Source organism: Pangasianodon hypophthalmus, chromosome 9 (genome assembly GCF_027358585.1).
Source record: "Pangasianodon hypophthalmus isolate fPanHyp1 chromosome 9, fPanHyp1.pri, whole genome shotgun sequence".
Lineage (NCBI taxonomy): Eukaryota > Metazoa > Chordata > Actinopteri > Siluriformes > Pangasiidae > Pangasianodon > Pangasianodon hypophthalmus.
The window spans coordinates 26,701,118-26,728,938 of NC_069718.1; the positions used below are offsets into that span (position 1 = coordinate 26,701,118).

The 27,821-nt window shown below is 39.1% G+C and overlaps 1 protein-coding gene across 8 annotated transcripts in view; it reads right to left on the reverse strand.

The window, feature by feature from the left end:
* Positions 1-27,821, reverse strand: part of anks1b (ankyrin repeat and sterile alpha motif domain containing 1B) — a 195,284-nt gene that overhangs the window by 22,406 nt on the left and 145,057 nt on the right. For all 8 annotated transcript variants that reach the window (XM_026919638.3, XM_026919636.3, XM_026919637.3 and 5 more), the window contains 3 exons: positions 23,693-23,791; positions 19,717-19,869; positions 538-645 (listed from right to left, as the gene is read on the reverse strand). In XM_026919638.3, coding sequence (XP_026775439.1) covers positions 538-645; positions 19,717-19,869; positions 23,693-23,791 — 360 coding nt within the window. The remainder of the gene's footprint in view (positions 1-537; positions 646-19,716; positions 19,870-23,692; positions 23,792-27,821) is intronic.

A 27,821-nucleotide genomic window follows, 5' to 3' on the forward strand; every position in this document is an offset into this window, starting at 1 on the left:
GCAGCTAAAAATCTGAGGAACCTTGTGCTCCCTTTAGGAAGCTGGAAAAGAGCCACATGATAGGTTGGAACATCCTGAACTCCAACACAATAAAGGAATGCATGGCTGGCACTGAATGTACAATGAGACGATCCAAAACGTGGAAGTGAGAGGGAAGGGAGATTTTTGTCTACGCTCAGTTTGTAGTGTGGAAGATGTACAGTGTCTAAGGGATTGCAAAGACAAATTCCGGAGCACGCACTCTCCATTGTATATGTAATTAATGTCAAAGTGAAGAATGGCCTAGCACTTTTTTCCACAAATGAGAGAATTAAAGAGAAGTGTCCCTGAAGACATAGCTACAGTTCTAAAACCAGATAGAGAGAGAAAGAAAGGGAGGGAGGGAGGGAGAGAGGAAGAGAGAGAGAGAGAGAGTGAGAGAGAGAGGTGTGCATAAATGCTTGATTCCTACATTTCCTACATTTCAGTTCATTATGCACATAATTGTTTTTTATCTTTTAGTTATTAGATGTATTGTGACTACGGTGCCATACTGACCCTGAGGGAAATCGCTCGTGGGGGTTTCTGTGGAGTGTCTTCGTGTAGTCTGTCTCCAAGTGATGCAAGAATTCTTTTTCTATGACCTATCAAGCCGATCTTAAGAACCTGAGGAAAGAAAAACAGAAGCAATGGGTCAGGAGAAGAACAAGCCAAACACTGATAGAAGAAAAGAAGAAGAAAAAAAACTTTTTTACTGATGTAATGAGATTTTTCCTACTGATATTATCCACATCAACACTCAATATTTCTTTTACACACTATTCACGCTTACTTTCACCCAGGGAGAGCTTATCATTTAAATGATCATCAATAAGATCCCTGGTTTTAATCCACTATGACCTGGGCATGCCTGTACTTCTTGAAAGTCTGACAGTGAATAACTCTGGCTGGAGCAAATGACCTTTTGTAACTGGCTGAACACAGAGCCCCCTTGGTAATAGCAGTCCTGCTTAAACTGACAGTAATGTAATAACGTGTTATTAAACGTCACATCTCTCATGTAGCACTGACATATACACCCAAGTTGTGATCCATCAATCCAAGCTATGCATTGTCAATACATATCTATTATCAGCCAGTCAAATCCTTTCCTAACTGCGTCTCCACTGGAACTAAACCAGCCTGATTAGTGCTTTATACAGTACACTTACAGTATGTGAGGTGTATGTAAACATCAAAGTGTGTGGAAATGACAAAACATATATCAATATCTGACTCAAATACATCAGCCACAGTTACAAAAATCAATATTATTGAACTAAAATGAACCAGATTGACACATGGTTTGATCAACATCCAGGTCTTTTCTCTCTGTTTTAGACTATAATATATTCATATTAATGGACAACATGATCAAATCATTCATTCTTTTCGTACAGGACTGATCTCGCTCCTGTTTTTAGAGACACAGCCTCTACATAATTGTTCTAATGAGGGGGAATATTTATAGGGAGACTGTCAGCATGGCTCGCAGTTTAAATACATGGCACTAACTGCCCACATTCATCCACCCTCCAGCCCATACAGCACAGACACTTGTCTATGAGGACTTTGTCCATTTGTGGAAACCCTAAAAGATTCTACGTAGAACCCAAGAACAAAGGTTTTCCCTTTCTGATTCAATAGAAAGAACACATTTAGAATGTTAAACATCCGAAGTACCAGTGAGGAACGTTTTTTCTAACAGCGTACACTATACGGCCAAAAGTTTCTGGACACCTGACCATCACACCCAAATGTGGTTCTTCCCCAAACTGTTACCACAAAGTTGGAAGTAAACAATTGTCTAGGACATCTTTTTATGTGGTAGCATTACAAGTTCCCTTCACTGGAACTAATGTGAAACAAAACAAAATAGAAAAGAGAAGGAGCGAAATATACCGCGTGACCGAACTGACACGAAACAGTCAGCTGACTAACAGTAATGAACCCTTAATGTATCATAACACATTTACAGTAGCTAGAATGGTACTGTCTCAGCTCTCTCTCTCTCCTCAGGAGCATCTCATCATGTATTAGAAATGAAAAAAGGTTTCTTAATTACTGCAAAGCTGTTCGGAGAAAACTGCAGTTATCATTCATTTGATTAAAGCACTGCTGTAAGATGATCATATAGTTCCAAGTCAGTGCACTTGATGCCACTGAACTGAGCAATTTAGACTCAATAAATATTCCCTGCTCAATATAATCTGTAAAACACAGAAAGCAAGAAATAGTACAAGTCAATACACCAGCAGTGGTTTGAATTCTGATAAATTGACCAGTGTGATGGCATGAACAATGCAGCAGTATTAAATCCCACAGCAGTCACCTACACGTCATAAAACTGCACATCGATATACAGACCTCAGACGTTACTACAGACTTATCTGCTAAAGAAAGTTGAGTGGGAGATGCACGTGTGGGCCATCATTAGGCAAAACCAGAGGTGTCTCTCTGTTATGCGTGATTCTGACCCTGAACTTGAGTCAATTTTTCTTGCATCAGTTCAAAATAGTGAATTAAAAGCATAACAATAAGAGCCTATGTGTACTGCATGCACATTTAATCAGGTGCTGGATCAGGTGCTATTTTATAAACTACATTTCATTGGCTTTACACTCTGCTCAATGACAATAAAGTTTAATTTAATCTAATCTGAACTAATCTAATCTAATCTAATGCAATATATTGGCAATATACTAGACTCCTATTGGCTGTTTATGTTTTCTCTTGCTTTTATGTTACACGTGTATTGCAGTTGACAAAAAAACATGATCTGCTTCATCAGTCTTCGTTTTTTAATCTACCAATTTGTTGTAAGCGAGCTCTTAGAGCGCATCACCTTTAAATCACTGCAGACTGGAGAAAAGGTGTGCAGGCTTTTTCTGCAGAGTAATTGCGGGGGTTTTGAATTTGAGATGATAATTTAGTCTCAATAGATGTGAGAGAGTGAAGAGGAGCAGATCTGATCTAAAGAACGAGCTCCAGTGAGCTTCAACTGTTTAGCTACACAACGTGACAAAGCAGATCATCAAACGAATTGCAGATACAGCACATGTGGTCATTACAAAACTTACAGTATGATCCAAGTCAATATTACATACATGCTTATGTTTTCAAGTAACGAAGTATTAAATTGTAGTTTGAGAAACTGGGAGAATATTTTAAATAGACTTGAGCAGAGGATTATCTTACACTTTAATAATCATAATACTTTATCAAAAAAGAAAAAAATAGAAACTCTGATATGTGCCATTTGCTCTATAGAAAGAAGCCTGTTAAAAATAATAATCAGTGCACAGTGATTTAAGGGCTACCTTAAAAATATGTCTGTGTATGTGAGCTTGACTGAATATTTCAAACTATAAACATTGTCACAAAGCAGCTTTACAGAAATATGTAGACAAAAATTCAGGATATACATTTTAAACTTATAAATTTGGAAAATGTATCCCTAATGAGTGAGCCAGAGGCGACGGTGGTGAGGAAAAACTACCTGGGATGAAATGAGGAAGAAACCTTGAGAGGAACCAGACACAAAAGGGAACTCATCCTCATCTGGGTGACACCGGATAGTGCCATTATAAATCATTTCTTTCTATAACTGTGTACTATAGAGTCAAATAGTGCAGTTGTGCAACCAGGAAATTCATTATAACTTTCCCATGAAGTCTATTTTGTTGTAGTTATCAAACTGTTCACTGATGGAGACTTGAGTGGAAAACTGTTTGTGGCAATTGTAGTCCAAAGTAATCTTCATGGTTTTTAAGTGGTACCATCCTCAGTAATCTCATGTATCTTTAGGCTGTCCGTGTGGAGCCATCCTCAGCAGCAGCGATTTGGAAACTAGGTAGTGTCCCATACAGATTCCAAATGACATTTACATATGGAATATTTATGGTCAAGAAAGGGGTTCAGGGAAATATCCGGGATTCAAGCAGACCACAGCAATGGACACAAAGCTCTCGGCTATCTGAGGCCTGGCTGATCTCACACACTGCCTGGTGGGACAAATACGAAAGCAGCTTTGTTTGTGCTCACTGCACCACTGGACCTTTAATGACCTACTGTAGCGAACATGAAATCCCTCTATCTTTCTTCTATTTATCTCTGTCCAACATGATCTTCCTTCATTGAACGCACAATATCCTACTGTTACTCCATGTTTCAATTACTTTTCTCCCAGCACGTACACCACAGTTTGGGTTCAAAGACGTATGAGCACTCTGATTGGCTACAAACAGATTTTACCAAATTTCCCCTTGGGGATCAATAAAGTACTCTCTATCTATCTACAAGCTCTGGGGCGTATACTGCATTCGACTAAAGGTTGTAACATGTCATTTCTGACCTCCGACTAGGAAAAACCAAAGCCAACACCTCCTCAACTCGGAATTCCTACATGGGAACTCGGTAAAGTCTCCTCAAGCCCGAGTTCAGCAAGTGACGTCAAATCAACATGGCTGCTCCAGGCATCAGCAGTTAACAAAGTACCTCTGTATGAGTTATACTGTATATACAAGCATCTTTTTTAGATCAGTCTGCATAAAGACATATTTTTGAAGAGGAAAACATACATCACTCATCACAGTTCAGCTAACAGAAGAGGAACATGGAGGCATCCATGGAGATCGAAAACGACGTCTGAGGAAAGTCAAATTAAAACACATGGCCACACTGAAAAAATAACATCATAGCAAGTTAAAAAAAAATCTCAAATATTGTCAAATTTATTTAGTGTCTCCGATTACAGGATAACCATAAACCAAATACAAGAATACTAAAGCTATTTCTAGACATTTTTTTTACTAACTTCAAGTTTTCATTTTTTTTTGGCAGATAATTTTGCGTCTTTCTACAAATAAATGCTTAAAATTAGTGGAATTATCTGCTAATAGAACAACACTATCTCAAGCTTAAAATGAGTAAAACCTTGTCTAGAAATAACTTTAATAAATAAATTTAAAGTATATTTGATTTATCGTAATCTTACAATAGGAAATACTAGATAAATCTGACTTCATTCAAGACATTTTTACTTGCTAAGATGTCATGTTTTGGAGTGTATTTCTGTCTCAGTTTTTGACAAACTCGTCACCTTGGGACCGAGGTCACGTACTCTTACGTTACACAAAAATATCATGTTTGCATAAGATAATATTAACCTGACATTAAAAGATGAATAAGAGTGTAATAAGCTCTGCGTGTGTGTGTGTGTGTGTGTGTGGCTCTTATGGATCTCTTCATTGCTTTAATTCATAATTCAGAGATGGACAGTTTTTACCGCTCTCGGCTCTCGATCAGTCATCAGGTGCTGTTCAAACCTGGCTGCGTGCACCATCATGACTCGTCTCCAGCTCTAAACCCATTTATAATCAGTAATAATTCATCAACTGCATTTATAACCAGCACATCCTGACCAACCAAGAGAACCAGAGAGGAAGCAGAGTCAGTTACCTAGCAACTATACAGACAGATCAGTTGCTATGTGTAAAATTTACACAGGCCTCCAAAGCAAAGTAAAGCTGTATACTGTACAAGAGAGCTACATTCAGAGCAAAGAGAGAAGAGACGAATTAAATCATAGCCACTAAGAGTCAGGACACGCAGAAGTAGGAGCTGTATGCAGGCTGTGGGAGACTGAAATCATGCAACACACACACAAATGCAGGACAAGCATCTGCTCTGCATTCTCTCTCTGTCTCTCTCTCTCACACACACACACACACACACACACACACAGACGTACATACTGTATGTGTACACACTCATACCTCTCCACTGACTCAGAAACACATGTGAAATATGAAATATTCAACATTTGTCACTTCTCAGTAAAACCAAATAACTGAAGCGCAAACAAACAATTGGTCTTTCTTTGGGTAATGACTGCACTTTTACAATCCAAAGAGGTCCCTACATCTTATACACAAAAAACCCTGTGTGTATTTGTGCAGATTGTGTGGTATCTGGACTAATTGGTGCCTCACAGATGGAGAAACAGGTATGGACGTTTCTATTTTTACTTCTCTGTGTGAGCCAGAACAGGAAAAAAAGAAAAATAGTCAGAGCCTAGTGTTCACTTGGAATTTGTGATATTAATGAATGTAAAAAAAAAAATTACTTGCAAGCAACACATGTACTCATAGGTTCAATCCTTTACTAGTCTGTAATCAATTTATTTTTATGTTCTACCTACAGGAAGCATGCGTGTTCCCTTCCAGACACAACGGAGGAATGTTGCTTGGAAGGAAATCTCACCTTCCTGATGTCTACTCTCTTAGAGAAAACAAATCTCTTGATAGTTTTTTCACTGATCAGTTCTTCTAGATTTCTTAAGAGAATATTTGGTACAAATATTGCAATTACTATTCTTAGTTTTCTTTTTAGTTTACATCTTCATCTTCTTTAGTTTGATCTTCTCTAGAAATAGAAATCATACTGCTCATGTACTAACGCATAACTAACAGAAAAAAAACAGACAACCTCAGCAACATGGTCTCCATCACCGTATTCCTTTTTACACTCAACAAGCGTATTAAAACCACGTAACAGTTGATAACGTCTGAGACAGAACACGATTCTGCAGCCTAAACTACTAAATAAAAACTTAATAAAGCCTCACTGAGTGAATCTGAAGAATTAGCTTTGTGTGTAACACTTCATTTGAAGGGTACCTACATAGTGCCTTTATAACGCATTCATAAGCACTGCTTAAAAAATGTATAAAGCAATGCTGGAGAATTTGTGTTTATGTCAAAACATGTAAAATGATATTTTATGAAATTTTGTTTCTACATAGAAGAGAAAGCAACAACTACCATTTATCATTATGTATTAGTCCATATCTTGTTATTAGCTGCTCATTCATGACATTTATGACATTCATGACAGTGGTATAAAGCACACAAAGCTTTATAAGTGTGTTATAAATGTTAATTTGATTGGGGATTACAGTCGTTCATTTGGCTGGCATAAGAATCTGCACTGGAATTGGGCTCCATAATCATTTCTTTACAAATGGACTGAGCAGTAAACCTTTGGTTCATCATCAGACTTTTCATCCACTGCGTTGATAAGGCTCACATCCTTGCAGCGGTTTTCTGATCTATTTTTAGCTAATTAGGTAATTTCTATGATGGTTACAGAACCATTCTTTTTTTTTCCCAGAGTATCAATTGCAAATGCAAAGAAACTAAAATTGTGTCTGATACGGTACATTGCATTAAACTTGCTGACATTTGACCCCAATGGAACGATAAGAGCATTGCTTATTTTATTCAGCATGAACAAGCGTTGAAATGCAATTGACGAGGATAAACTATAATTTCAACAGCAGACTACTTGGTTGGTGAGGAACACTAGATCAGTGTAAGGTGATGCAACTAATGATAGAAATCAGAGAAGAGTGTGTTCTACAGACTGTGGTATAACTGTGGGATGGACAACTATTTATATCGTAAATGTGTAGTGGATCCCATTCCAATCTTTCTTCACAGCAAATAAAACAAGCAATGCTCGTATTACTCCACTGGTGTCAAATGTCCTTCGGTGTCAAAAGTGATATCACAGTTTACCTCAACGTTCCATATCAGACACAGTCCCTACAAACTGTACCTCAGAGACCTAGCAGGACATTTCTGCTAACTTAACAAGCTGTTTTTGACTGAAAATGGATCTACTATATTACTGTACTCACAAAATTATAATATAATATACAATATTATAACACTAGTCTATTCTTTGGAAATGATGTAGTACCCCTGTGCAGATTATTGTAAAAGTTCAATACTCGATACTCCTACTGGGTATCAGGTCTGACTAAAAGGTGTAGAGTTGGTATACAACCTGCAAAGAGCAGGCAGCCAACAATCCATTCAATCACCCTGCAGTCAGTTTACAATCATCATTAAACACTAACGGTAATCTACTATTAGCAATCAATCAACCAACACGCTTGTTCACGTTAAGGCAATTCTCGCAGTATCACTGTACCTGGCATGTTTTGTAAAACACACATATATATTGACCCTGTTGGGATCAGATCCAAAATCTGATCAGTTCATCTGCGAGTTTCAATAATATAAATTCCACAAACATTCAACCACTTGTTCGTTGCACTAACGAGAATCTCAGACAGACATAGTGGAGGCATAAAAAGATACTACATAATAAACTTTACTAATCTAATCGCTGGCCTGAGTGTCTGAGTCCTGAGAGCACTGCAGAGAGCCTAACTCAGCTGAATGCAGATTATTACAGCAGTGTGGTGCTAAAAACAGCGGAGTACACTTCTGTTAAAGCATCACTGCATCAGTACTGCTGTGCTGGGTGTCCTCTGCACAGAAACACATAACGCAGTCTAAAGTTTAAGGCTGACGTGTCATCGTGCCGGCCTGTGGCACCTGCACTTTACCCAGTGACCTCGGTGCAGGATACATGAGGACAGGCACAAACACACACACACACACACACACACACACACACACACACACACATACACACACACACAGAAACACATGCACTTTGAGAGTGATAGAAAGTAAGTGTGTCTGGTGAAGACCAGATTAAATCTGCGGGACGAAATTAAAGGCAGCAAGCAGAGAATAAAAGGTTTCACAGTGAAAGAGAAAGATAACTCACCTAGATTTATTGCAGTTGCAAATTTGCGTGACCTGAGACAGTAAGACCATGGGAGACTACTCACTACATCACAAAGTAGCTTTCTCTCTTTCTCTCCCTCTCTCTCTCTCTCTCTCTCTTTCTCCCCTTTTCTTTTAGTAAGATGGCAGTAATATTTCAGTGGGAAGATGAGTCACGTACACGCTCTGAAAGGATGCAATGATGTCAAAATCCCTCGTTACTTACTCTCTCTGTCTCTCTCCTTCTTTTTCTCCAGTCGGCTCACGCTACTTCGAATCACAGGGACCTTCTTCCAGCGATGGACGTCTCCGTTTCAACTTATCTCTCTCAGTCACTCTCTTCCCCTCTCTTGCTCTCTCTGTCTCTATCGTTTTCGATCTTTCTTCCCTTCTATCCCATTTGCTCGCTCCCTCGCTCTTGGTCCGGCGCTCCACGTCCTCCCTCTGCCTGGTTACTATGGATACTCCCATCCAGAGAGGACGACTGTCTCCGCAGCCATGCAGCATTCAGCACTACAGCCCTTAATACTGTAAAGCTTTCTCTCTTTCTGCTTCTCTCTCTCCCCCTCTCCTCTCTCTCTCTCTCTCTCTCTCTCTCTCTCTGTGACTATGTAGGAGCTTTGCTGGTTAACCCCTTCAGCACCTCCGCTGCAGTAAGAGATTAAAGCTGCTCCACACGTTTAGTGCGCGAGATCTAGCATCAATCTGCTAATGAATCTCAATCTCTACTCTATATCAACATAATTAGACATTGTTCAAAATCATGCTTGTTCCCTCTTTCTATCTTTGTTTAATCTCTTTCTTCCTTTTGCTTTTTTCCCCGTCTTCATATGCCAGGACTGAGAATGTACAGAGGTTCTACACTGCAAGAAGAAATGCACAAGTAACATGAACAGGCGAGACTGAGCATGAAAGGAATACTTTGCATGCTTTGTTTGCTGGGCGTGTGTGTGTGTGTGTGTGTGTGTGTGTGTATACATTTACACAGATCTATTAAATGTTTCTCTGGAAGCTCTCTGTAACCCTGTGACTCATAATACCTGTCTTTCTATCTCTCTTTACATTTCTTTATATAAATGGAAATAAAGATTGCCCTTCAGTCCTCTCTGAATGCATTTCAGCTCCTCAGTGCTCTTGCTGCACTCACAGGATTTATAATACGATCCATAACATTATTTATACCACAGTGCACTTGATTTCTCGAATCTGATTGGTTGGAAGGTGTGCATTTTTGTGCATTTGTGTAAAACAGCACGGTTCGGACAGTAGTTCCGGCTGTAACATGAACGACAGGTTTATATAATATTATTTTTCTATAGTAACAGCTCATACACAGGGACTTGTATGACGGATGCTCCACACAACCGAAGACTAATAATAAACAGGTTTAACTGTTTAAAAAAACATTTTATTTACGTATTATATATTATCGTTGATTTAAGGTTTTTGTCAGGAGACATTTATTTAACGTTTATGGGAGGCATTTCGAGTGTCAGCGCATTGTATCAATTCACAGTGTTTTGCAAAATGTTCAGGATAGAGTTTTCAGGAAAATGACAAGCAGCTTTTTTTTTGAGAGAGAGAGAGAGAGAGAGGCTGGTGAGGGAACAACTGTTTATTGTGGCTATAACGCAAGTGATGACAGGAACTAACTTGTCTCTCGTACATTCCACAACATTAAATCTTAACTATAAACCATTAAAATCCATGACATGCAGACGTGTACACTGTAATTGTTGGCAAATCGCTGTGGTATAAGAGCAAAAACACACTCCAGGCCACGCGGTTAGAGGAAAATAATGCACTTTGGGGTGGTAACGTGCCGCATCACACCATCCCAGGGTGGATCATTTTCATATGCCTATTAACACAATGCAAAATATGTTTAATTTATATTGGCATATCACTTATACATTTCTCTGTGTGTGAGTAATAGAGAGAGAAATGGAGGGATGGCATGTGTGTGTCCACAGGAAGCATTGCTCTGCATTGCTACATAAACACTAGAACAATGTCATCATTCCTCCATTTCTGTCTCAGTGTAAAAGGGAACAACCTCATCTCCTGCTGATAATACTGCGCTCCACATGTGTTTGTCAGGAGGTGTTAGTGTTAGCACATGAGCCTACAGGCTCTTCCACCCACACACACACACACACACACACACACACACACACACACACACACGCACACACTAAACCAAACAGCAACAAACAGCATGTTATTGGCATGTATGCAAACACACATCACAGTGGACACATTATTTGATTCAACAATCGGTAGTGTTTCACATGATGTGTAAAAGTGTGTAAGGGTGAGGAGTGAAGAATACATACAGTATATATGGCCACTGCCTGCAGCAGGCTGATCAACCACACACACACACACACACTTTATTTCTCTCACATATACAATCTCTCTCTCTCTCTATGTGTGTGTGTATATATATATATATATATATATATATATATATGCGTGGCGGTCTGTAAAAAAGATTCAATTCTAGAAATCTTTTTTTTCTGCCAATAATATACATTTGCACTTTAAGAAAATATAAAAGTATTTTACCAAAATGATATGGAAATATTTTTTATTTAGGATACTTTTCAACCAATGCCTTGGCATCTGCTTGCATAGATCATTTCAGGTAAAGCCTAAAGTCATTCTGCCTAAAGCCATCTAAACCCTCACTAGCTAAGCGTGACCTGCTCACAATTTGATCAAGGTTATGGAGAGTTACGTGCCGTAGTGAAATGGACGTAAGCCTAATCAATAAGGCTGTCAAAATGTCCGCCAAGCTGCTGCTCGGTCACATGGTCAAAACAGAGAAGAGCGCTTAAACACAGCCGACAAAATATCAAGGGTTGACTTTTCCAGAGACAGAAGCTGATGTGGATGATGATGAAATCTTATAATTCTTTAAAAAAAAAATTTTAAATCACTAGATTAGGTTCGCATCTTTCAGTGGAGTTGGAATGAAATCTTTAAATGCAATTTTCTCCTTTTTCACTTTTCAGGGTAACCATTTTTTAACCAAATTTTAAAAATGCTAATACTTTACTCTGAGGTACATGCAGAAGAAAAACACATTTCAGTTCAGGAAAACGCGGCGTTCACAACTATAGAGTAGCAAAAGTCTGAATTTGATCATGTGAAGGGCTTTCCCAGGCAACCACACAAATATATTCAATTGCGGTGGAAAGAGAGAGTAAGTGTATGTGTGACAGAAATAAGAGTAAGTGTCCGTGTCTGTGTGTGTGTGTGTGTGTGTGTGTGTGTGTGTGTGTGTGTGGTTGATCAGACTGCTGCATTAATACAGGCAATGGCCATCTGCTTGAGGTGGAAAGAGAATGTGCAATCTGTGCGTTTGGAGAGGTGGTGAACACAGGAACACAACACAAAGGACATGAAAACTCATTATTGCACTGACACACACATGCGTCACACACAAACACGCACGTCACGTTTGAGTCATGTACACTGCACGCAAGTGGTCCCTATGGTAACTACGGCTAGCAGTCAAACCAACAGGGTAATAATTATCAGGAAAAAAGAGCTAAACTGTTATTACTGGCCTGATGACTTTAGGCCGCCTACTATTAATACCCCAGTGAGGCCATTTTGTATTCGCTGAGTGCGTTGCAGCACTCATTAACTTAATTCATATTAACATCCTATTATATATTTTATTGCATATTGACACCTTAACACAGGATAAAATTCAAGACCTACAAGATCAACATGACCATGATGCACGCTGCGCTGCATTGATTAATGTTATAGCTGTTATTCATGATGTGAGTAAGTGCACAGGCTAAAATCCTGCTCGAAGGTAGCATGCTGATGACATCACTTGACATGCACTAACACGAGGGTGGCGTGATGACAGAGTGGGAGAAAAAGGAGTGGATGTTTAACAAGGTCTGTGTTGCATAATGTGTTTTACTATATCTGGTGTGTATTCTGCCTAGCTGTGATGAAGTCTGAGTCAAAATGGCCCAGTTACAATTCACTGATAAATATCAGTTTTACAACAGTCACAGAACCTCTATCTTTTACAAAAATGACACACAGGGGAATATATCTTGATTATATTAAAATGTATCTAGTATTTCCTATTATAAGAGATTATTAATAAATTATTAAAACTCAATTTCTAGACATCGTTTCTCATTTCAAGCTCGGAATAGTCTTGTTCGTATGATTGGCAGATCATTTTGCTAATTTCATTTTGCATTTATTTCTAGAAAGAAGCAAAATTGCAGATCTGCTAATAGAATAAATATAAAATCTAACCTTGAAATGATTAGAAACGTCTACAAATAGGTTTAACAATCTTATATTTGATATTTTCACATGCTAAGATGCCGTTTTAGGATAATATCCAAAACAAAGCTGTTTTGTGTCTCTCTCCAAAAAAACAGTGGGAATGATAAATCAATTTTACAATTGTATGTCTACAAAATCAACAGAAATGGCCTGGGTCGCTAAGGCAACCGTTGCTAAGTAGAGAACAAAACATATAAGGGCCGTCCACAACCATGGCCCGAGCGTAAGCCTCAGTTTCCTCACAGCGGACTCACTGTGCTGAAACAGTTGGCTTTAAGTGTGAAGAAATAATGTTTTTCAGATGTTTATTAGGTGTTTATTTTGCATGAACCATGGACCAACTACTGTCAACATCCACCTGCTTGTGGAAAACCCACTCCACCCAGTTCCACACCCAGCTGGGTCTGTGGCATTGTGAAACCGATTTCTGGCATGAGTAAATCCTGATTGTTCCATCCACAGACAAGAGCATGCTATAACCAGCTGCAAGTGTCAGACAGCCAGTTCACCTATTTGTGAGAGAATTTTAAATAAAATAAACACCACTAATTTTACTGTAATATAATGCTTCATGCGTGTGTTCAACTAACTATTTATTCAGCGGAAGAAAATCAAAGTGATCAGGTCACAGGCAGGTCGTACATGCAGCTACCTGAACTGCTGAAAGGCAGATTGAAAAACTTTCCAATTCCCATTTCAGGGCTGGGTGAGGAGGAGGAAGTGAGCTGAGAGTGTATCAGTGCCATTTCTTGTCACGTGACTGTCTAAACATCGCTGCAGCTCAACCAGTCAACCCTCCCAAAGTCCACAACTACCTTTTTTTTTTTTTTTTTTTTTTTTTAATGCATCAGTTATACAGATCAGTAATCAGTTACAAAACAAAACTAATTTAAAAGGTGTGAGATACACTATATGACCAAGAGTATGTGCTCCACCGACCATCGCACTCATATGTGTTTCTTCTCCAAACTGTTCCTACAAAATTTAGAAGCACACAGTTGTATAGAATGTCTCTGTGTGCTGTAGCTTTACAGTTTCCCTTCACTGGAACTAAGAGGCTGAAACCTGCTCCAGCATGACAATGCCCCTGTGCACAAAGCGAGCTCCATGAAGACATGGTGTGTGAAGGTTGGAGTGGAAGAACTCGAGTGTCCTGCACAGAGCCCTGACCTCAACCCCACTGAACACCTTTGGGATGAACTGGAACACGGACTGAACCCCAGACCTCCTCGACATCCCAACATCAGCGCCTGATCTCACTAATGCTCTTGTAGCTGAATGAACACAAATCCCCACAGCCACGCTCCAACATCTAGTGGAAAGCTTCCCAGAAGAGTGGAGCTCATTATAACAGCAAACACACGGGGAATAAATCTGGAATGGGATGTTCAACAAGCTCATATGAGCACATACTTTTGGCCATATAGTGGATTAAAGTTTCAGGTGAGGATTTCTGAAATTGATTATTCAGTTTATCTAAAGTCACTGTGGACTGCAGGTGACTTTCACCATATCACTGTTTCCTTATTTTGATCATCTGTACATCACAGGATCCTCTCACGCCAAGGTGAACCACACGGCAGAAAGCCAAGAATAAAGCACAACATATTCACCGGATAAAGCAGTTGTATCATTTACACCAGACCAGCACGGTCATGGTTTGGTGTGTGTGTGTGTGTGTGTGTGTGTGTGTGTGAGGGTGTGTGTGTGTGTGTGAGGGAGACTAAGCAGCACAATTCCAGTAAAACTTTAGCGCTTTGTTTTATTTGAACAGTTTTATCATCATGCTTTTCACAGGCATCCTCTCATTCCTCCAGTCACTAAATCTTTATTTTACTGAACTCTACATGGTGTGTCTAAGAGATTGGACTTTGAATGAAAATGTGTTAGCACCATCTAGTGGACAGATGCTGCTGAAGAATGTCTTGGCACACTTCTACTCCTCACCGGCCTTGATATCACACCATCACACCCTTACAGGTCTGAGAATAACCTCTGCTCTTTCTCCCACAGTGGCACAGCCTCACCAAAACTGGACTGGACAGACAAAGATTGGATAAAGACCAGGTGATGTTTTTCCAATCTTCAGCTGTCCAGTTTGGGTGAGTCTGTGCCCAGTGTAGCCTCAGATTCCTGTTCTTGGCTGAGTGGATCACGATATGGTCTTCTGCTTCTGTAGCCCATCAGCCTCAAGGCTCTAATCTAATAAAATAATTATTACCAGAGCTGCAACAACTGATCATCAAAATTGCTAAGAATTATAATAAAAATTGTTGGCAGTAAATTTCATTATTGATGAAATGACGGTGTTGTAAAGCATGCTGTGTCATTTAATGAAAATTCGATTGGAAATGGCGGAACAGGTTACAAAAGACGCAACAGTGCAAACAGTCCTCTAACGTACGGAAACTCTTTATATTACACTACGCTCTTGGCCTCATGACAAAGCTGGTTTTTCATGTGAGTAATATTTTGATTTGTAATCATTTGTGAGAAGCAGTGGAGGTATGATGTCCCTGACTGAACCAAGCTTATTAACCGCTGTGTATTGGATTGTCCAATCTGATCCGCTTTTCTAGATGCATCATGTATGTATTTGAGGTCATACTTATTGATCTTTCCTGCTCTTTCAGAAAACATTATCTTGTCCTTCTTTGGCCACGTTGTCTGTACTTTGTATGACAACTCGAGGGGTTAAAAATGACTGAGCATGGTCTCAGATGAATGATTAATCTATGAGACGGACGCTTTCTCACTTTAAAACACAACTCATGCCATGAAGCATGTGCATTATGCAGTGTTGGGCAGCGAGTAGTGATGCTATTTGAATTAATTCGTTTGTAAGTAGTTTTTTTTATTTTTTTCAACCCAGTAATATTGGTAAACACTACATTATTTATTTTTCATAGCATACACAATATACACTTTTTCTATGCTGTATCTTGTGTGTCAATTCTCCATCCTGCTGTGTGATAAATGGATAAATGTCAGTAATGATGTATTGTAGTTAGTGATCTGTTATTTAACTTCCCCTTGTTAGAATTCTGTAGGAGTTTTAGTTGATCAAAGTGCTGCAAAGAACTATTTTGTGAAACAGCCCTAACTGTCACTATTGCACTTTTCTATGATTATACTATAATAGCGATACTATTTATATTATATAATTATATTTATATTTTTTCCTTTCTATTACTCTTTTATTATACAAAACATACACACCCTGTACCACTGTCAACTGAAGGCATGGTCTGCACTGAAATGAATACACCAGCAATGTTTTATATTACACTTACATTGCTGTAGCAAAATTGTACAATTACAGTCAGGCAAACAAAGCACTATACTGTAAACCAGTGTGTGTGTGTGTGTGTGTGTGTGTGTGTGTGTGTGTGGGAAAGAGAGACAGACACGCAGAGAGAATGTATAAGGGCAGAGGTTCTGCTATCAGCACAGTTCTTCATGCTTGAGTAATCACAGCTCTCTGAGGCTGAGCAAGAAATACAATATATTAATATAATATTAATATATCCCCTCTCCCCATTTACACACATCCCCAACTACTCTCTCTCTGTCTCTCTCAGACACACACACACACACACACACACACACACACACGTGCAGCTGTGTCATTAGGAGACTATAGCTCCCATATTAAACAGTCAGCACTAATAAAGTTGTGTGTAGGCTGAGATGAAAATGTGTAATAAATAACTTTGGGGCCTGACAGGGGGCAAAATCAATTATTGTGAGCTTCTGTTCCTTTACTTACACCCACACCTACAAACACATTCACACACACACATACTGTATATAATGTATAAAGGCCATTTAACTCAATATACAGTATATGAATACATAACTGCACATACAGTAGAATATAAATACATTATTCAAATTAAACAGATAATGCATCCTAAATGAATATGAAAATAGATACAGAAAAAAAGGCAGAGTATTTGCAAAAAAGTCACACTCATGCTCAAGGTTGCCAGGTTTCAGCAAAGTTCCCACCCAAACTACAACCTAAAAACTGCAAAAAGATCTGAAGCTAGCTCAAAATGTTCGGGCACAAGAAAAGGTAGATGCATTTTGCTTCTTTTTCTCAGTCTTTTCGTGGAAAACAAGTTAACAGTGGTGCACATTTCTGTTTTTGCAGCATATATCTGCAATGCATGGATATTATATACTGACAACCCCGGCCATGGAACTTAAAAAAAAGAAGAAAAAAAAAAGAACAAGTTGCGCTGTGCACAGAGCTGCATCTTGCTGCTGGATCTCCATAAAAATAATCATTTAATTCATTTTAAAAATATTGAAAAACTTGTGTGTTTTGTGTTGTTCTGAAATGATCATTCTCCATCATTATTAAAGAAAATGTTCTCAGAAAATCCTACAGGCATTCAAATGAAATGCTGCTTAAAGGACTCCATTTTGACTCGCAGCAGCTCTGTAAGTGCGTCCAGCTTTAGATCAGATCCTGACAGTGTGTACAGTGAACTTTTCTGAACTTTCTGGAATGTAACAAACTCAAAAACTAAAGTAGATCTGATAAAATATTATTAGATTATTCGTCTCTTTGTTTCAAAACGACGTCTTTCCTAAACACAGTTGTCTTGCTTACATTAGACAGAAGAAAGAAAGATTTCCAGAAAGCTCCACAGAGCGTCTGGTCCAGGAGGTGAATCAAGTTATGTCCTGCAAATTGCTGTTAGTTGTTGTAATTTGTGAATGAAAAATGTTTTAGCAGTCCTGTTTTTCAGTGTTTTACCCTATTTCTAGGGCATAGTGGTAGCATTAACAATTTTTTACCAAGCCCACTTCCAGTTTAAATCTGAATACACAAACTGAGCACTGAACAGACACGGATACAGATAATGGCATTGCTTTACACCCCTAGCACGTTCTGTGCAGTAATATAAATGATGTTTTGTTGTCCTCTAGTGGCTGTATTTGTTTGCACAGCACCACTGAGTGAAGTTTTTATTGGAGGCTTTACATCGTCTTCCTCAGCTTGCGCCTGACAGCAGCAACATGCTCTCAAATCAAAGGTGAAATCACACTGGAAGAGATACACGACCGTATTCTTGCTCTTGTTCTCTTCTCTCTTTCTCTTTTATCAAGCTCTGATCAATATCCATCACAGATAACTGTCCCACCTACACACACTACTGTTCAGCTCCCAGCAGGTGTAACAGTAACTCCTGTGAAGTTCACACGAGACCGCTCTTCCCCGTCTGACACGATTTAACTGCTGATTCCACCGTAAAGGAATCTGCATCACTGCACTTTCTCATGCAAGGAACTTCGAGCAGAACTTGGGAAGAAGCACTACACTCAGGATGAGATGCTGCTCTCGATTCAGAATATCATCTAGACTCAAAATAAAGTCTCTACAAACTCATACAAAATAAATGGACAGACTCAATGTAGAGTCCATTCCTATGAAGGGCTACTCGAGTGTTTTATGTGCATGAGAGGAGAAAAACGTGGGAACGTTCTGTTTGAATGTGAGAGCAAGTCGTATACACAGATATGCCAGATGTAGAAATAAAGGTGTGAGATGTAAACCCAGTGTAAGTCAGTGTGAGAGGTAGAGTGATGAATGTGAGAGTGATCTGCGTATAATAGAGATGGCACTGATCTGATACGCAGTACTGGAATTGGACTGACCCCAACAAAAAAATACTGGCTCGGATATCAGAGAAAAAAATGTCGCGTATCGGGTCTTGTAACAAACGACAAAGACTGGAATTGGATTTGGAAAATAAATGTCTTTTTGTAACTAGAAATGCTTATATACACTCCAGGGCAAAAAAAAAAAAATGGGCCAAGCCCAAAATGGCAAATATGAAACTTTTAATGGTCTTAACAACAAATGATTGGTGAGAAAATGAGCAGGAATGAAACAGATGCACTCCTGAGAGCTCCTGTGCCTCCATTCGCTGGTTTCCTTTTGCTGCAGTGAACTGTTTGTTTGGGGAAAAGCTAGAAACAGGGAAATTCACTTCTATAGTCTTCTTGTACACAAAGGTAAAATCATGATAATGATTAAAATGTTTGATTTAAAATTCAAACTAACACATGTCTGGGTGTACAACATTTTCCAAAAATATCTTCTGGGGTGATTTTTTAAAAGATTAGTGATTATTTGGTTCTCTGCTGCACCTGATGCAGCTCATCAAGAGCCACAAGGTTTAAACATTTAAAGAACTCAAAGGGAAAAGCTCTCGCATACTAACTTCCTTTATCTATTAGTTTCATTCTTGCTCATTTACTGACTAATGATTTGTTGTTAAGACCATTAAAAGCTTCATATTTTGCCATTTGGGGCTTGGCCCATTTTTATTTATTTATTTCATTTTTTGAAAAAAAATTTTAGTGTGAAAGAGTTTAACTGTGAAGTGCTTCAGTTATATAAAAACATTTTAAAGTTTAGTAGTTTTTAAAAAGAATAATATTCGATGGGTATCGATATCAACTGATACTCAAAGTTTCAGTATCAGTAGCAGAAATGAAATTGTGGTATATAATGTATATATAATTGAGGTAAAGTTTGAATAATGACCTAAATGGCACACTGGCTATAGGGTCAGAGTCCAAGGAAATAAAATGGCTTGAAATAGTTGCACTTTATCACTTTAATGAATACTTGCTCATGATTATATCAAGCAGCAGGCTTCAAACACAGGAAGTAAAAGATAAAAGAAGATATTTTGGGACTTACATTGATGAGCTCAATCTCCCAGATCTTCTTAACCAGTTCCATGGATGTGTAGCCATTGATAAGGAACGACTTGGTGTAGTCTCCCAGCTCTAGAGACTCCAGCCATTCTGCCACTGAGGTGGGGTTATTGCCATCATAGCCTATGGGCCGCACCTGAGACACACACACACAAACACACACACACACGGAGTTGTATCATTACAAAGCATAAAGACCAGCTCAGCTTCTCATCACTGGAGACTCAGGTCGTGTTCACGCTCTCAGCAGAGAACAGTGTGTGCTTTTAACAGCCCACGATTATTAGCATCTTCATTCACACCAGCTCTGGAGGGATTCAGCACTACTGTCCAGCTTGTTAGTCTCTTCCTGACCTTGTGTATTCATATTATTCATCTACAAATACTAAATCAGCCATTGTTTTATCTCGTTCATTTCACTTTTCATGAGAGTTCAGGATCACATGAACACTGATCATTTCTGATACTGGCTGATTTAAATCCTCTGCATTATGTAAGGAATAAAACACCAGGGGGCATGCTGGTAGCAGAGGCGGGTTGTAACGTGCTATATTTACTTCATTACATTTACTTGAGTAACTTTTTGAAAGAAAAAAAAAGTACTTTTAAGAGAAGGTTTAGCTGGCCATACTTACACTCTTACTCAAGTTCATTTTTAATGACAGAAATGTACTTTTACTTCACTACATTCGGTGGTGTTCCTCTGTAACTGATAAATGTTAATTAAATAAATGTAGTTTTAATAATTACTTTATATCACGTATAATCACGAGTCTCTCTTTTAGCGAGCTCAGTCCTGGAAGATAATGGCCGAAGAGGGGGAAGAAGCGAGTGTGTCGACGGAGGCAGGAAACCCATGGCCTCATATTCAATCTATTTTTTCACTCCAAGCAGTGAAAACGAACAGTTACATAATGCGATGCCTGCTATGTGCACCAAAACAAGTTGACATCTCGGCGTACAGGAATTCCAGCTCCAACCTAAGAAAACATGTTGCGGTAAGTGTCACGATGTTGCCTATTTCAGTAACTACGGGCACGTTGACCTTATTTTAATATAAAATCTAAAACACACTGACTCCTTTTTCTTCTTTTTTATATACGTATTTTTATGTAATCGATTGATCACAATTTTTTCTGATATACGTGCCAGCATGACAAACATGTCAACCTTAGAAACAACACCCATTTAAACGTTTATTCCAAACATTTGGAATACATTTGGACATTTGCACATTTTTATATCCATTTTCCACTAAATTATGCAAACTGAGCAGCAGCTATGACGTCTTACATTCAGACACGAATCCTGAGAGCACCCTGAAGTATAGAACTAAAGTATAAAGTATAGATGTGCCATGTTTTGAGATGAAATTTGATGATATTTTAAGGTATTCCTAGGGAATACATGAACTGATAAAATGTATACCTTGATTACACGGTGAGCAGATGCATAAATCGTATTTTTATAAGAATAAAGTGTATTTCAAAGGCAAATGCTTAACAAGTGTAAACTTTAGAGCTCCATTTAGCCCAAGACACTATTCATTCACACTCTTTAACCATTTATCAAGTGAAAAATACAAATATGCTAACACACAAACATACTAACACACACACTCTCTCTCTCTACACACACTTTCTCTTCTGTTGTCTTGTTTAAATGCAGATGCTGACAAGTTTGTGTTGTTAAGATGTTGTGAGAATAAAGACAGTCGACTGTTGGGAAAATGTTTGTTTTTTGGGGTGTGTGTGAGATTTTGTGTTGAAAATGAAAATGGTTCTGTGTTATCGTACCCATCACAGGACTGGGACATGCTGCTTCATCTTTTATATCAGAGTAGACTTCTCATGGGATACTTCATCACTCTTACTCAAGTTATTATTATTAACATGATTACTTTTACTGTTACTTGAGTAATTATTTTTATAAGTAGTTTTACTTGTACTTGAGTGATATTTTTATCTACTCTACCCACCTCTGGCTGTTAAGGGAAAATAATCAACGATGGGGTGGTGTGATACTGCTATGCTATAGCCAGTGAAGACCAGCCTCTCTTTTTTCTCTCTGTATTGAATGGGACAGAAACATGCAGCTTGTAGCATTCTCCTCCATCATGAAGAAAACTTTACGTTACAGTTTTACCTCTGACTGTTACAAAGTGCTCACAGCAGAGCCTGTTTTTAACAAATGTCTCCCTACAGAATTCTTTACCATACCACTGATTATACTTTTTTTTTACTACCAAAAGTTTTTTGGTAGGAAAAAAAATGTTTATTGTTACGCTTAGATTATGTGGCACATCCACCAAAAAAGTCCCTGTGAATGAGGGTTACTATGGAAACAATAACATACTAGAACAATTGCATTAATATAAACCTGTGATTTGAATTGCAGATGCACTACTGTTATAGAAAATGCATCAACAGTTTCTGACCAATCAGAATTGAGACTTCAACAACACTGTGTGGTTCTGTCAGGAATCATAACCATCATAGACTGGCTGAAAGAAGATCCAACTTCTGACATGGAAGTACAGGCTACGTACAGCCGAGTGATTTTCTGCATAGAGGCACGATTATGAAAGCAGAAAATGAATATGTGAAACCTGTTCAACGTCCATTTCACGCCCGAGTGTTAATCACTTCACTCTCAGCACAGACGCAGAGCAGAGGAATTCACTGTCGTTTAACGCTTCTTTGAGAACAGATGTGCAGGTGTTCCTAATAAAGTGACTGACGAGTGTATATATATAAGCAAGCCTTGTTTTGTTCCTACATTCAGAACTTTGTATTTCAAAACAAGACTTATTTATACACGCATCAGTCACTTTATTAGGAACACCTGTACACCTGCACACATTCATGAAATGATCTAATCAGCCAAAAAAATCACACAGAGACAGATGAAGAGCTCCAGTTAGTGTTCGTATTAAACATCAGAACGGGGCAAAAACATCGCAGTGATCTCAGAGACTTTGACGGTGGCGTGGTTGCTGGTACCAGTTTGAGTTTTTCAGAAACCGCTGATCTCCTGGGATTTTCACACACAACAGTCTCTAGAGTTTACATAGAATGGTGTGAAAACAAAACGCAGCAGTTGTGTGAGTGGAAAAGTCAGAAGAAGACTACAGTAATGCAAATAAGCACTCTTTACAACTGTGGTGAGCAGAAAAGCATCTCAGAATGTATAACACATCAGACCTCGAGGCTGATGGGCTACAACAGCAGAAGACCACATTGGGGTCTGATATACATATTAGGCGACATGTATCTTGTCAGCGCAGTGCATTGTCGCTGTCGCCTCTCTTTCACCAGACAAATACAGATTTTTAATTTATCTTTCAGATCCTGGACTAAGATGGATCCAAGATGTTACCTTTCTATCAGTACAGATGGCTAATGTTCAAATTTGTTCCATATCTGGAGAGAAGTGTTTGAAAGTATAATACCACTTGGGCCTGCATGTAAATTGTTAATTTGTTAAATTTTCTGAGTTTTAACCTAAAGAAATGGAGACTGTGAGTTTAATATGCATAGCATAGCACCATACATGTAACATAGTACCATATTTTTGGACCAGAAGTGGCCACTGCGGCTACCACGCCGCCATCTTGGACATTTTGTTCCAGTGCACACAAGCTGTATAGAGGACTGACAATAAATCTACTTAACTTGACTTGTTTGTTTACTTGTTTGTTTAACCCAAAGTACACAACTGAATAAAACTGTAGTGGTTTCATGCTGAAGGCTAGGGGGAAAAGTTCAGCTAATCCTGTTCTGTGCCAAATCTGGTCATTTCTAGTCTGCTACGGAATAAATATCCTGCGTCACACTGACCTTCATGATTCCAGCTACTCATGGTGATACATGGTGTGTGCCATGCTTAAATGTCGCTGCTGTTTGTTTAACAGTGAGAGGCATTATGGCCTCTGTGCGATCTCTGCCTGGTGTACTAACCCTGGGAAGTAGGCGGATGGCCTGCAGAAGGCGCTGTCTGTGTGCCGAGTTTAGAATCCCGATCTCCAGCAGGTCCTGGTCCTCCACCACATTGCTGCCCTGTAAGACAAAATGAATCAGCACATCAGATTGCAGCACGTCTGATCAGATTATAAATGAAACAATCAATAAACTGACAAATTCATGATCATAATAACAATCATAATAATAGTAATAGCAGGTTAAGTGCTGAAAGAGTCAGATATGTTTCCTCAATAAAATTTAGCCAAGAATCAACGACTTTCACACAGAGAGGTGAAAAAGTGCAAAAACTTTTACAGATGGGATTCTGTGACCATTTTTCAGATCAGTGATTATATGAAATGCCCTGAAATGCTCATTCACATTCTCCTGACTTCCCTCTCCTTTTTGTTCTGCAGACGGATGCAGACGAAGGAGATGGTGAAGGAGAAGCACCTAGTGAGCTACATCACGCTGATCACGCCCCATGGCATGAAGGATGCCAAGGAACTGATTACTCAGTGGTATCTATCCTTACAACCTTTCAAGTTCAAGGTGATGCACAGGCTGAGGTCTCAGGGACTGTTACTGGCAGCCTGTTTACATCAGTATGTGCTGGAAATTAGAGGGAGACAGAACTGACGAAAGCTACACAAAAACAAACCCGAGCACATGAAACTGAACACAGCCGACTGGTTTGATTGCTGCTGTTCTTTCGGCTGCTCCTGTTCATGAGACTTGTGCTTATATGCACTTGCTCTGTGCAAAAGGAAAAAAATGTTAAAGAAAAAAAAAAACGCTGCCAAAAATACTCCTGCTTCCCAAGTCCTCCTATCCAGCCACACACACATACACACACATACACACACATACACACACAGGGTTGAACATTAACCTCAGTACCGCAAAACTCTTTTGTGTTTTCTACCTTGAAAATAAAAGCAAGGCTGAGTGGTGCAACGGAATATCGCTTGCCCTATCGTCTGGAGCTGACGAGTTCGAATCCACAGCTATCTGTGGCAGAGGCATACTCTCTCTCCCACATCACTCACAGACTACACAATCACTACACAATCGCGGGCATCTGTGAGCTCATGCATGCAGATTAGTGCAGATAGCGCGTTCCTCCAAGTGTGTTACGCTGCCCTGTGACGAAGCATGAGCAGCACTTTGAAGAAAAATGCAGAGGTTGGCTTCACATGTCTTGGAGGAAGCACATGCTAGTAGATGTTGGTAAATGTCATGTGATGGGGAGAGCTAGCTAGTGAGTGGGAACTGCCAAGACCAAATTTTCCCCCCTCCAGTATGGAGGAAACACCTACAAATGACATATTTCTACTACCATGGAGAAAGCTAAATGCATGCCAGCATGTGCATGCTCACACACTCAAACACACACACACACACACACACAGTAGTATCAAACTATTGCCTCATGTGGAGTTTCACCTTTAATGACCTTTGCTTAAGCCTTATCAGACCAATCAGCTGGGCACCCGACAGAGATCTGAGCGCATTAAACATAAATGCACTTACACTCCAGTGTTCACATTCACACACACACACACACACAAGCACAAACAAATCAGGAAAAAAATAATAAGAATAGTGGACAGACTGTGTGGTGCATTACGGATAATTAAATCATGTTGATTAAAGCTCTGAGCACCAAACATCTGCTCCAGTCACCACAATGAGACACCAGACTAGAGCAGCGGCACACAGGACGGAGGCACGGCTCACTGCGCGTGGCCACAGATATGACTGTGCTGTGTTCTGTGTAAACATTTTCAATTCTTCATCTGATCATAACTATCATTCTTTTCTTGCCTCTCCATAAGTCTTAGCCCCCCTCCACTTTCTGCCATCTTCTCTCTGATAAGATCCTCACGTGTTCTGAGCTGAAGCTCACATTAAGGATCAGAAATGAAATACTTGAGCAATAAAGTGAGCATCCTGCTATATATTCCGTACAGTAGCTCATGTGTTCAGGAGCTGTAAAGCGTGCTTGTAAAGTGTTACATCTGTGTCACACGTGTACTATATATACTGTATGTGTACTCTACGGGATCAGGTATGCTTTCATACAGTATGTCATTCGGCTGAACTGTAACGACAACAACTACATGATCTCATAAAGAGCAGAATAACAACAGTGGTACATACCACACTCTTCTATTCGCCCGCAGTACTTTAGTTACCCTGGACAAGCAGGCTGGCGAGTAACCATGGCAATAAGTACCATGATGCACCACATGAAAGAGTGTTCTATTCAAAAATAGACCTGATGAAAATAGCATTATCAGAACAGGACAATCAGACCCTCTCCCAATAGATGAAAATACGCAGTCTCAGTGGTCAGACGATTCAGGAATCAGACTACACATATCAAACTTGTGTACTCCTTTACATTTACATTTATTATCATGTCATTACATAACATAATGCAAAATGCTTTGGCTGATACTACACTGAGTGGACATACATACAGTGAGTGGACACACAGGCCGTGAGTACAGGGGCACTGGTAGCTCAGTGGTTAAGATGTTGGCCTAATGAGCAGAAGGTTGTGAGTTCAAATCCTGGCACTGCCACTGCTGGGCCCTTGAGCAAGGCCCTTAACCCTCAGCTGTATAAAAAGGAGATAAATGTCGCTCTGGATAAGGGCATTTGTCATATGCCGTAAATGTAAACACTCATACAGTGTGTGGAGATTCTCAGTTCCTCGGAGATTAAGAGATTGAAGTCTTCACTTGAATAGAAAGAAGAGTCATTTGGGCATGAAAGGGAATGGTAGGAAATGAAAGTCCCAATGCTGTTAAACATCACCTCTTCTCTCCAGAAAAGCTTTTTGTTATGAGGATGCGAAAGCTTTGTCCATCTCTCTTTTTTAAATGATACGTTTTAACAGGCTACTTGTTACAGCTTCACATCAGAGACTAGGAGACACTGCGGCTAAGCAGCAGCGCAATATTAATCAAATTTCAACGTATTTCATAGGGGTTTAGTCTATTAGATACGTACACCAAATTACACCAACTTAGAGGCAGGAACGTGATGACAGGTGAGGTAGTGAAAAGAGAAAGACTGACAGGCACAGAAAGAGTGAGAGTCTTTTCTAAGCTTCTTTCAGATACCCCAGTCATCTGGAGTTAGCAGATAGTGTAGTCTTACATAATAATGAGCTCCTGGCAAAGCAGTGTGTGTGTGTGTGTGTGTGTGTGTGTGTGTCTGTGTCTGTGTGTGTGTGTGTGTGTGTGTGTCTGTGTGTGTGTGTAAATGTAGGACTCTCAATTAGCCCAAGCCTTCATTATTGTTCAGAATGAGCAATCATTATGAAGCGGACAGATGGACTCAAGTGCAGGTTTTTGGTTTTAATAAAAACAGGAAAATAAAAGGGATTAGTAATACTTAGAAACACAGGAAAGTAAATGATTGGAAGGTACTTTGTGCCAAAAATAAAATTTGAATTAAAACTTGAAAATTGAAATACAAACCGCCACTTGCCATTTTCAATGGTGCCAAAAAAAAAAAAACATAAAATGAAATAGCACTATTTGCATTTTTCATGTAAACATGCAACATTAGAGTCAAAAAAAAAAAAAAAAATTAAAATTACATAATTAAAATTGAAACCCTAACAGGGAAAAGAAAATCCAAACTACACTATGGCTTTTCATTTTCTTGATGAACTGTTAAATGATAAATAAATATCTCACACCTTTTAAGAAATCTTGGCTTATGTACCTTCTTTGGGAATATACTGAATCAACCTCTACATTCTTCTAGCAGTTTCACAGCAAAATGGGCTCCAGTTTAGTACGTTAACACTCGGCGAGCTCCTCCGCTGCACTGTGCTGATGGCTTCTTTCAACCGTGGAATAATTTAGAACTAGAGCCACCCAGAATCAACTAAATACTGATGACAAAACGACCTAAATTACGTTTGGGAACAGAACATATTTAACAGACAATACATCCAATAAGCATTAATGCAGTGTAGAACTATAAATAATGCACATAGAGCTGCATTAATAAACTAATCAATTTATATCCACATTCTGCATATACTTAATTTCATACAAAACAGTGTTTTCTTTCTATGTGACCCTTTTGGCTTTCCATAGTC